The sequence below is a fragment of the Leptonychotes weddellii genome, chromosome 12 (assembly GCF_054177405.1).
Source record: "Leptonychotes weddellii isolate Sample4059 chromosome 12, ASM5417740v2, whole genome shotgun sequence".
NCBI classification, from domain to species: Eukaryota; Metazoa; Chordata; class Mammalia; order Carnivora; family Phocidae; genus Leptonychotes; species Leptonychotes weddellii.
Window position 1 is genome coordinate 37,628,681 of NC_138380.1, and position 12,796 is coordinate 37,641,476.

Genomic DNA, 12,796 nt, shown 5'->3' on the forward strand with positions numbered 1-12,796 from the left:
ATGTTGGAGAGGTTGTGGAGAAAGGGGAGCCCGCTTACACTGTTGGTGGGAATGCAAGTTGGTACAGCCACTTTGGAAAACAGTGTGGAGGTTCCTCAAAAATTTAAAAATAGAGCTACCCTATGACCCAGCAATTGCACTACTGGGTATTTACCCCAAAGACACAGATGTAGTGAAAAGAAGGGCCACATGCACCCCAATGTTCATAGCAGCAATGTCCACAATAGCCAAACTGTGGAAAGAGCCGAGATGCCCTTCAACAGATGAATGGATAAAGAAGATGTGGTCCATATATACAATGGAATATTACTCAGCCATCAGAAAGGATGAATACCCAACTTTTACATCAACATGGATGGGACTGGAGGATATTATGCTAAGTGAAATAAGCCAAGCAGATAAAGTCAATTATCATATAGTTTCACTTATTTGTGAAACATAAAGAATAGCATGGAGGACATAGGAGAAGTAAGGGAAAAATGGGGGGAGGGGGAATTGGAGGGAGAGATGAACCATGAGAGACTATGGACTCTGAGAAACAAACAGGGTTTTAGAGGGGAGGGGAGAAGGGGGACTGGTTAGCCCGGTGATGGGTATTAAGGAGGGCACGTACTGCATGGAGCACTGGGTGTTATACGAAAACAATGGATCGTGGATCACCACATCAAAAACCAATGGATCGTGGATCACCACATCAAAAACCAATGATGTATTGGTAACTAACATAATAAAATTTAAAAAAATAAACAAAATAAAAATAAAAAGATTCTGCCTTCTCTTATACAGATAATGATCTCAGGCAAACTATTTATAGTATTCGCTATAATTAAAAATACATACCAAAATCTTCCTCAAAAAGAAAAGAACTCTAATTACAATCTGTATGAACATTTGAACATTAAGGATACAAAATGTTATTCATGTAAAGAAACACTAGTGTGACCCTTGATGTGAAAGAGCTATTGCTATGAAATATATCAGTAGAAATTTTAAATAAGTAAACATCTTAGTACTCTTAAGAAATTGGAGACCCCAGCCTGTCTAACTTTGAAGGACACTGAAGTTTCACACAAATCATTTTATTCCAATTTCCTTCAACTCTTCTCACCAAACCACAAATACAAAGTCTTAAAAAAAACAGTATCAACAGGAGCGCCTGGGTAGCTCAGTCGGTTAAGCGTCCAACTCTTGATTTAGGCTCAGGTCATGATCTCAGGGTTTTAAGATCCAGCCCTGCAATAGCTCTCCACTGACCGCGGAGCCTGCTTAAGATTCTCTCTCTCCCTTTCCCTCTGCCCCTCTCCCCAACTCTTAAAAAAAAAAAAAAAAAGGTACCAACAAATTTACTGACCCAACTACAGTATAGCTTTTGATCAATATGGTGGATTCAGTTAGTAAATGTAAAAATTCAAAGCAGAAACGAATAAATTCACAATAATCTTAAATTTTTATTTTCCATCCTAAAGGTCTCTCCTAGTATTAAAACTACCAGACATGCATACTTAGATGTTCTCCAGGCCTCTCAATATCATGTTTTAAATTACCTATTTCAATATATGATACCTACTAATCACCCATTTACTCAGGTTCAGATATTCTGGGTTCATTACTCCCCACCTACATCCCCTCACAACCATCCCCTTCACTTCATGTCCCTTGCCACTACCCTAGTTCTGTCCTTCATCTTTTTTATATATTTTTTAAAGATTTTATTTATCCATTTGAGAATGAGCATGAGTGGGGAGGGGGAGAAGAGGGAGAAGCAGATTCCCCACTGAGCAGGGAGCCCAACACACCAAGATGGGGCTTGATCCCAGGACCCTGGGATCATGACCCAAGCCAAAAGCAGACGCTTAACCAACTGAGTCACCCAGGCACCCTTGTCCTTCATCTTTTAGTCCTAGGACTGCTATGTTAACCGCCCTCAATTCGCTGGCCCCACCCTGGTGTTCTAGCTATCCCTACTGGAATTATCATCATGATGTTCATGGTTACTATTCTTCTCCTTTTAAAATCCTTCAGTAAAGATTTTTTTTTTAAATCCTCAGCACAGGACACCAGATCTCTACTTACCTGTCCAGCCTCATAAATTACCATGACTTCTCAGCCTAGAGTAAGTATCCTTCCTCCTCCTCTGCCTAATCACTCTTATCTACCCTTAAAGATTTACCTTTTCCAGTTCAGAAAAGGTATCCTGCTCTGTATTTCCACTGTATACTCTATATACTTTAAAATCCTATCACAAATGATTTACTAAGTAAATGCCAGGTAGGGAAAAGTGAACAAAACACAGTCCTTGACTTTAAGAAACTTAAAAATGAAGGCAGAAAAGTAAATAGTCACTTGCCATATAGTCTGATAACTTTTTTTTTTTTTAAAGATTTATTCATTTCTTTTAGAGAAGGAGAGAGAGGAGGAGCACAAGCAGGAGGGGCAGGGAGAGGGAGAGAGAATCTCAAGTAGACTTGGAGAGCAGCACAGAGCCCAATGTGGGGCCTGATCCCATGACCCTAAGACCACAACCCGAGTGGAAACCAAGAGACAGATGCTCAGCTGACTAGGCCACCCAGGTGCCCCATGTTAACTTTTTTTTTTAAAGCTAACATCTGCTCTTGGGGCACCTGGGTGGCTCAGTTGTTAGGCGTCTGCCTTCGGCTCAGGTCATGATCCAGGGTCCTGGGATCAAGCCCCGCATCGGGCTCCCTGCTCCGTGGGAGGCCTGCTTCTCCTTCTCCCACTCTCCCTGCTTGTGTTCCTTCTCTCGCTGTGTCTCTCTCTGTCAAATAAATAAATAAAATCTAAAAAAAAAAAGCTAACATCTGCTCGATATGTGAAGCTAAGAACTTGCCACATTATCATCTCATTTAATTCTCATTTAATTATCCAGTAACTTTATGATTCCCACTTTACAGAGAAGGAAACAAAATTCTGTTATTTGCCCAAGATTCAGTTAAGATTTAGACATGTGAATCCAGGTCTAACTCCAGAACCTAAGCTCTTAATCACCTTCTATTTTGACCATCATGGCATTTAACTCAGTATCCCCAGTGCCCACCACACAGCACAAGGCACAAGACATGTTTGTTAAATGAATGAACTTGAGTGCTGAAGTCCTAAGCTGGTAATGACTTAACATCAATACTACAACTTTAGTTAATAATGTCTTGTGTCAAAGGGTTCAAGAGTTCTAATACACTAACACATGTGAAATAATCAATGTCCCAAGTTACTCACCACATTATGGTTTATAATAGCAAAATATTGAAAATGAATGTCTTATCAGAAAGGGACATGTAAAATCACAGCCTACCTATAATGGAATTATACAGCTGTATAAAAGAATAAGAATGCGCTTCATATACTGATATGGAATATCCTAAGATACACTAAGTAGAAAAAATTAAAAGGTGAGGAACAATGTGTCTGATGCTACCATGGGTGGGGAAAGGAGGAATGTATGTTTTTTGCTTGTATATGTAAAAATCACCTCCAGAAGAAACATAAAAGAAACTGTTAAAAAAGGTTGCCTGGGGAGGAAACTGGGTTACTTGATAGGAGTAGAAAGATTTTCACTACATATCTCTTTTTAACCTTCTCAATTCTGAACAAAGTGATTGTATTACTTACTTGACAAATATAAACTCCCCCATAGAATAAAAAGCATTTTCAGAAATGAAAACACAAACACTATGTTAACATCCATAAAGCCATGGGCCATAGCTTTCTTGATTACTACTATTTTGCAGTGTCTGACACTTTGTTGGCAGTCAAGTATTTGTTACATTTACAAAAATCTCAAATTGCCACTGCAGGAATATTTCAAATATATTTTACAAAGTAACACTGGAAAAAATGGTTTTAATCATTCTGAAAAACAATCAGGGCCTTATCCCAAGCCTACTGTTTATGAAACTCTGGAAGACTACTACAATCTGTATGCTTTTAAAAGTACCAAGATGATAATTTTACTATTGTTTCATGTTTTCTTCATATTTCAAATCTGTCACAATAAAGAAATTAGGGGGAAAAGACTTTAAAAAGCTACCCAGAAAAACCACTTTAAATGAGTCGACTGCATGTGAATTATATCTCAATGAAGCTGCTTCTTTTTTAAAAAATTTTTTAAAAATTCATCTGTGGACATTAGAAATCAGACCAGTGGTTACCTGGAGTAGTAGAGGGAAAATGGCACAGGGGCACAAGAAACTCTAGGGTGATGGAAATGTTATTTATCTTTAAAAAATATATATATATATTTATTTGAGAGAGAGAGCAAGCACATGGGGTGGGGGGGTGGGGGTGGGGGCAGAGGCAGAGAATCTCAAGTAGACTCCCTGCTGAGCACAGAGCCCTAGGCAGGGCTTGATCTCACAACCCCAAGATCATGACCGGAGCTGAAACCAAGAGTCGGACACTTAAAGGACTAAGGCACCCAGGTTCTCCAAAAATGTTCTTTATCTTGATTGGAATAAAAGCTACAAGGCATATATATTTGTCAAAATTCACTGAACACTTAAACTCTGTGCCTTTTATTGTATGAAAGCTATACCTCAATAAAGTTACTTAATTTGGAAAGCATTTAAAAGTGCAGATTCCTAGGCCCCTCTCTCAGAGACTGAATCACTGCATGTGTGGTGGGAACTAATTAATCTGCATTTTTAACAGGAGGCTGTGGTTGTCCCTCATGCATGAGGTTTATCAATTATATTTTGGAAAATATTGACCTAGCATAATGTTATGTATCCAGTTAACTACTGATCACATTTTACAAAAATTCATTAATTAAATGATAAACTTACATACATACATGCATACACACATATACACACACATAAGCTACCTAGGTGATTCTGATTCCCAATTTTGGGAAATATGGTGAGAGCACTAAGGGGAAGAATTATGGACTAGATGATAAAGAAAGACTTCTTTCTTCACCATCTCCTATGATCCTTCAAAGGCTTCTCCATCACCTGGCACAGTGGTTCTCAATCCGGGGTGATTCTCTCCTCTCCCTCTCACCCCATGACATTTGGCAAGGTCTGCAAACATTTTTTTTGTCACAACTGGGGTAGCGATACTGGCATCTAGTGGGTAGAGGCCAGGGATGCTGGTAAACATTGTACAATGCAAAGGACAGCCTCCCAAACAATTATAAAACTCCAAATTACAATAGTGCCAAGTTTGACAAATTCTGACCTGGAGCCTCGCTTCTCAAATGAAGCTACCACAAGTACTCAGTTGTGGCCCCAGAGGTAAACAGAACAGAATTAACGTGTCACCTCTTCAGGAGAGTCAATTTTTACTTCCACATTGGTGAGGAAGGAGGAGGAAGAAAGCCTCTTTATACTGCATATAAGGCAAACAAATAAAATGCAAATGTCACATGAATAACAAGATTTTTTTAAAAATTCAAAATAATGTGAACAGGAACAACTTCAGGCTTTACTCCGCAAACTCTGGGGATACTTATTTACTCTCCTCAGCCTACAAACAAGTACTTTTGAAGTTAAGAAACACTTGCCTAAATAAAGTACATAAACTTGAGAATGACAGGCAAAACCTCACCTTTAGCTACCTTCACTTAGATTTTTTTTAGGGCTATTTCTCACTGCAGCATAGTCTAACACAGTGCTATTTAAAGTGTGGTGTGTGGACCAGTGAGCCAGTCTGAACTGTTTATCGGTTTACTTCAGTGAAGTATAGAAACTGGAGCACAGAAATGAAAATTTTTATAGCAAAAATAAGTTTATGTCTGTTGGACTGAATAAAAAATTGGGGCTGTATTTCCCCTTTTTTTAAATGCATCTTCATTTTTTAAAATTTTGCAGTACTTTTTGCAATAGTATCAGTCAACAGTGGATTGGAAATTTTAAAAGAAAAGGGAAGGAAAGAAAAGGTCCTTCATCAGTTGGAAAAGCAGTAACCTAATTGTATCCTGATACATCTAGTAAGTGGGTAATGCCAGGATTTAAACCCATGTCTGCCTAACACCAAAGCCCATATTCTTAATCATTATACTATATTTGTTATCACTTTGAACTCAAATCCGTATATATAATCCTACCTCTGGAGAGCTGGACTGCACCAGGCACAAATCAAAAGATCTTCTGTATGTCTGGCCTAAAGCCTTCAACAATGAAAGCAAATCAAGCTGCCTCCTTGGCCCTCTTCCCCCCAGGCTCATGCCCAAATCTTGGCTCTCTTGATTTCTGATGATGCATATGGACAAGACCAAAAAAAAAATTAATTTAATTTAAAAAATAAAATAAAATATATATGTATATATACACACATATACATACATATATATGTATATATAATTTTTTAAAAGATATATATATCTTTTAAGATATATATGATATATAAGATATATACAAAAAAGATAGATAGATAGATAGATAGATATATCTCCTCAAGGCCTGGAGCAGAGTCACTAAACAATACTATCTTCTTTTGGGACCCATCCTGTATGGTGACCTCCTCTCAAGGAGCAGGTCCCAGATCTCTCTAACCACACTCCATGTATGGAGTACAGAATAAATGAATCCAAGATAAGAAAAAGCCACATGGACTTAATTGCATTTAAAGTCCTCCCTTCTCCCCTGGGTGGCTCAGTCGGTTAAGCCTCTGCTTTCAGCTCAGGTCATGATCCCGGGGTCCCCAGACCAAGATCTCCACGCTATACCATAATGTTTAAAGACCTTTGATTTGACCCACCCACAGTGCACATCCCCCACGTGTTTTCCTATTTTTGACCACAATTCCTAATAAAAATGCTATAACCCAACCCAATACATATAAAACAAAATTTAACCCCCCTAAAATTCACGCTAAGTGCAATGTACTGCTATCTTCTTTCTTTCCTACTTTTTAAAAATTATTACAAGTCCACGAAATTGATTTCAAGACCCACTAATAGGCCTCAACCTGAAGTCTGCAAAGCACTGCTGTAGAGACCAACAGTCTGCATTTAACACTATGCTCTCATCTGGCAAGCCTAACCCATAATCATGGTACCTTAAAATTCTACTCCTCAAAAACACATTTTTTTCTACATCAGTTTCATGGCACAATAAACCTAGTGTCATTTACAGTCCAAATTTAGTTACAGGGAAAACACACACACACACACTAAAAAAGTTTTGCCTCAAAATTCAGTAAAATACATAAATGTTAAAGTTAAAATCTTTCAACCTTTAATAAAAAAATTGAAGAGAGCTCATTAGCTCAAAATGTAAGACATGGTTCTCAGCTGGTAATTTAGTCATAGAACAGTACTCTACTGGCAATTCCCAGAATAGAATCTATAGTGAGCATGTGTATCATCAAATTATAAGAAGTCTGAAACCAACCTACTCTACCACTATTTTCACTCTGACTGGTTTATGTCATCTGACCACCCCCCATTATTGAGACCTTGGAAACCACAGATCTAACTCTTCCTCCTACCCATGCTTGCATGTATGTGTGTGTCTGTGTTGTTGACATTAACCCTCTACAATTGCTCTAACATCTGTCAGGAGTCCTACCTTGTGTTAGACTAGCTCAGAAGTTCTAGCATAGACTTATTTAAGATTATTTCTATGGGAAAACGCACAAATGCAAACAACCAATTTTACAACAAACTTCTGAAACAATCTATTGATAACACTACCTTTCATGTAGTTAATGTACTGAAAACCAAAAATTCTTAATTACAAAAATATCCTTTCTGTAAATTAAAATCTAATTGACATAAACACAAAATAAATTTCTATTATCAGTTATGATCTTCAATTCTGTAAGCCTAAGAGGGTGTGTGATATTTTTAATAACTGTATTTTTTTTTTTTAAGATTTTATTCATTTGACAGAGACACAGCAAGAGGGGGAACACAAGTAGGGGGAGTGGGAGAGGGAGAAGCAGGCTTCCCGCTGAGCAGGGAGCCCGACGCGGGGCTCGATCCCAGGACCCTGGGACCATGACCTGAGCCAAAGGCAGACGCTTAACGACTGAGCCACCCAGGCGTCCCTTTAATAACTGTATTAAGAGGACTTGGCTCCACCATGTTGTCCCATCACAGAATGGCACAATGCTACCATACAAACCATCTATGTAGCTTCCACATTTATTTCATAGCTCCACTCAACCGTATCTCCTCTAGCCCCACCCACTGAACAGCTGGGTGGGATGAAAGATTGTTTCCTGCCCTCCCTCTGCCCCTTCACTTGCTATTTGGAAGAATAAGGGATCCAGGCAGCAGTAAGTAGCTTAGTAATTGTTTTTATCCTGCTAGGGAACCATCCTTTAGTCTATCAGGATTCCACAAATTTCATCCGTACCTGTACACTTAATGCCTAAAAACTTTCCTCCTCAAGTTGCTTTTATATTACTTGGGGAGAGGGAGACGAAGACGACTGACTATACTCATCACGTAAATATGTAAAACAAGTAAAATGCTTTTCAATCTAGATTATCTGTTCATTTAGATTCTCAAGGGCACTCAGGAAGGTATTCTTCCATTCCATCAGAGTAACAAAGCCAAAAGAAATCTTAAAGTTTAACTATAACCATAAACTCGCAAGTTATTTCAGTAACTAAGCAAACACCTGGACGTCACAAATTCCTTCCCTACACTATATTAAAAAAAAAAAAGATTTGAAACAGTGCACTCTCAAAATTTAACTTAGCAAATGAAAATGTGTTAGAAAAATCTCAGTTGCTTATTTCCTACTACACAAACAGTATGAAATGGAACTCAGGAGTGGAAAATGTGAATGAAATGGCCTTGTTCTTTTTCCAATATGTGGGGGAGGAAAGGAAATGAAAAGGTTTCTGAAGAGAATAACTGAGAATACTGAAATATTTTCAAAATAATTAATTTCCTTAAACATCACCAGTATTTCCAACTCCCTCCCTTTTCCAGCGACCCTTCCCACCCTTTCCACTCCTCGGGGAGGGGTGGGGGCGCCCTTCCCAGGCGTTCTCTTTCCCCTTTTTCCTAAATATTAAGCCCAAACCAGCTCCTTAGCCTCCGCACTCAAGCCTCGCCCGCCATCCACCGGCCTTCGGAGCCGCGCCTGGGGAAAGGAAACCCCGAGAGGCCGGGAGGCGGAGCGAGGAGGCGACGCGGTTGCTGGAGCCTCTGCAGCCGCCGCCGCCGCCTCCACCGTAGCTTCAGCCTGGTGCATCCTCCTTCCTCCCTCCTCGCCGCCGCCCTCCCGGGCCGGCCCACACAGCACCCTCACCCGGGCGCGCACAAACGTCCCCACCCTCCTCGCCAGGCCCACTCCCCACGAGGGGAGCTCCGCCGTGGATACAGCAGCCGCCGACCAGAGGAAACAGGGCCGCGGGAGCCTACGGGCCGGGCGAAGACGACCCCGCTCGGGCCGCTTCGGCGGAGCGGGTGAGGCCGTGGCTCACGGCTCCCCACTCCCCGCTCCTCCGGCCCGCCCGCCGCGGCACAGGAAATACCGCCGCCTCGGCTCTCCTCACATTCAATTCAAACTGTCACCGCCGCTTTCTCCCCTCCCCCCGGGCCCGCCGCCACCGCGCCCCGAGCCCGCCGCCGGCCCACGCCACCTCCTTCGGCCGCAGCTCCCCACATCGCCTCAGGGCGTACCCCCAGCTCGGTCTGGCGGCCGCAGAACCCCCCCCCAAGTCCGGAGCCGCCGACCTGAGTCGCGGCGGCCCAAAGCTGAGACTCACCCATGGTGCTGCTGTTGACGCTCCTCTCCTCAGCAGCAGCGGATCTCGCACTGACCGACATCCCCTCCCCCCTCCGCGACCAGCCCGGGCGCAGCGCAGCGCGCCGATTCTCCAAAGCCGCCTACGCCGGTTCCGCGGCGTAGCCGCCCGGCGTCGCTGCCCCGCTTACGCAGGCGACAACAGGCGGACTCCTCCACTGGCTCTCGCCCGAGTCCCGCTCCCTCCTCCGCCCCCGCCCCCTCAGACGAAGCTTCCGGGCCTAGCCGACGCCAGCTTCGATCTCGCGAGATTACTTCCTCTGCCCCGCCGCCTCTCTCCATTTCGAACATGACTTCATTGGCATCAGCGTTCTTTTGCTATTCAGGTTTAGCCGCCATGTTTAAATTGGCAGGATTTGGCGCCTCCGGGGTCATGGATAGTCAGGCCTCTATGCGTGTTTCTTCAACACTGCCTCTAAGGTTAAGCCGCGTTACGTTTGTCCGTGAAAAGCCTGGGGACGATGAGAGGGAGTGGCCGGTGGGCTATGAGGGTGGGGTTTTGCCCGAATTAAAGATGGCCTCTGTCAGTGCCGCCCCGTGCAATTTCACGTCAGGTTTTGGAGCTGCGGAAGCCGCCTGGTTGGCCTTAGCGCCTCCCTACGGGTTTCACGTAAAGCAAAGAGGCGCCGTTAGCAGAGGCCGGACTGGGAAGCTGCGCTCTGGGCGGGGGCCGCGTCCAAGCCTCTGTTCCCAGCTACTGACCTGTGGGTGCGAGTGGAGAGACGCTTCAAGCAGATGTCTATGCCTCCATCCATCCTCGTGTCCTCAGCTTCCAGGACTCTCGGGGTGGAAAGTGAGATTAGGTCCTGGTTGCCCCGACATTCGCCTGGCGCTGTCACTTTCTGGTGGCCTGGCACAGCCAAGAGGTCGCCTGCTGCAGCTTCCACTGCGGGCTCTTCACGGTCACACTCGTGTTAACTCACTTTGTTGGTCCCCGGTTCCGTCCTGGTGGAGCTATACTCTAGTTGAGAAAATGAATGAACACACGTGAAACTATTGGACAACAGTGAAAGAGTAATTAAGGACTGAAATTTTGTGGTGTCATACTGTAGCAGTGAATGTCGCTTGATCCTTGAGCCTCCCCCCCAAATGCTTAGTAGTCAAAATAGCCTCACTTTGCTCAGAACAACTCATGGTCTGTTGTACCTTTCTTGAAAACTAATGCCTGTCTTTGCTGTATAGTTCATGCACGTCATTATCTTTATTACATAATATATGTAATATATAAATAATTACCGTGAGTCCGTGCAAGAATATTCATAGCAGCGTTACTTATATTAGTGAAACAATTTTAATGTCCACTTACAGGAGAATGGATGAATAAGTTACACTATTGGACAAACTGACATACGTGGGATACTAAACAAGGGAAATTAATGAACTAAATCTAGTATTGATTTAGATAAGGTTCATTAACATAATGTTGAGCAAAAAAAAAGCAAGTTGCAGAAAGATGTATATGGTATATCATAAATAAAGGTTTAAAAACAAACTGAGAGCAAATTGGGAAAATCATGTAAGGAAATGATAGATAAATTCAGAATAATGGTTACTTCCTGAGAAGAGAAGGGAATGTAATAGGAAAGGTTCACGCCTATCTATAATACTTTATTTTCTGCCAAAAGTGATCTGTTGAAAATGTGGCAAACCTTAAAGGTTAGGTGGAGGATACTCGGGTACTAAATTGTAATTATTTTCTATACTCTCGTATACTTGAAATGTTTCCAAGTATTTTTTTTACAAAGGAAATTTTATCTAAGGAAACAGCTTATTTTGTGTCTTGGTATCTACTGTTTCCTTAGTCTCCACTTGTACTGAATTGCTCATAACGTCTTTTAACAACTCATCTGTCCAAACAATCATTGTGTTAATTTTCCAAACTTCAAAAGGGCATTTTACTTTAGGAAATTTCATTAAATTTCTACCTTGAAGAGGCAGTATAGGTGGAATTTAAACACGTGACCTCTGAAGTCAGACTGCCTGGGTTCTAATCCCAGCTCTGCCATTTATTATGGATATACCTAAGGTCAAGTTACTCAACCTTTCTGTAATCCAGTTCCCTCAGCTATAAATGGGAATAATACTTACCTAATGGAGTTTTTGTGAAAGTTAAATGTGCCCAGTCCATAATAAATATTTAATGAATGTTACCTATATACAGCACATTTTAAAATATAAAATTATCCTGAATACTATTATTGTTTTATGTAATCTAATAGTCTATAATGAAAATCTTTGCCTCTCATCTCTACTGATATATCTCTTGGAGGGGGATCTTTCAATGGATATGAAAGAGGTGAATTTTGTTATTTTGCTCTCTGAAAATGGATAAATTCTTTATATAAAAAATAAGTTGTTTGCCTCAGGTTTGTTCATGCTCTCCAACAAACTACACCCGACACAATAATAGCTTCACTACTTTCCATTGAAAATTATGTGGAAGGTTACAGGCAACATGATGATGGCAACCTATAGAACTTCCTCCATAAGGAGTTCTAATAGTGTTATATAATTGTGTGTGTGTGTGTGTGTGTGTGTGCGTGCACATATGTGTATCATAAATTTTATGTTGGGGTGGAGAGAGTAAGAGAACTATTGTATTAGTTTTATGATCTCTACTGCACTATCTGCAGTATTATATTTGCTAATAAAATATAGTCTAGACCTTAACCCTCTGATTCAAAAACAGATTTTTTAAAAAATGACCTGAAATCCTGGATAGACAGTATAGATTGTTTTCACCGCATATTTACAGTGTCCAACCTCCAATGAACCTTCAACCTTGCCAAATAATACTTGCCTCTCCCTAGTTAGCTCTCTTTTTCACAACAACCACTTCAGATTTTCTCCATTGTTTTTAAACCATCTCCCTCATTTATTATCAGCAAAAAATAAAACCAGTCAGAGAGGAATTCCAACAACTTCCTGCTTCCATATTCATAAGCCTACCTGCATCCACATTTATCCTTTCAAACATCACAATGAATCAGGTATCCCCCCAAATCTGAGGCACACATTTCTACATGTATCCCCTCTCTTTGTGCCTAGTCTCTGGATTCTGTCTCCTGCCT

At 41.4% G+C, this 12,796-nt stretch overlaps 1 protein-coding gene across 1 annotated transcript in view; it reads right to left on the reverse strand.

Moving 5' to 3' along the window:
• SEPTIN7 (septin 7) overlaps nt 1–9,906 on the reverse strand; it is an 89,620-nt gene extending 79,714 nt beyond the window's left edge. The window contains exon 1 of the mRNA XM_081800276.1: nt 9,688–9,906. Coding sequence (XP_081656402.1) covers nt 9,688–9,748 — 61 coding nt within the window. The 5' untranslated portion in view covers nt 9,749–9,906. The remainder of the gene's footprint in view (nt 1–9,687) is intronic.
• Between the last annotated feature and the right edge of the window lie 2,890 nt (nt 9,907–12,796).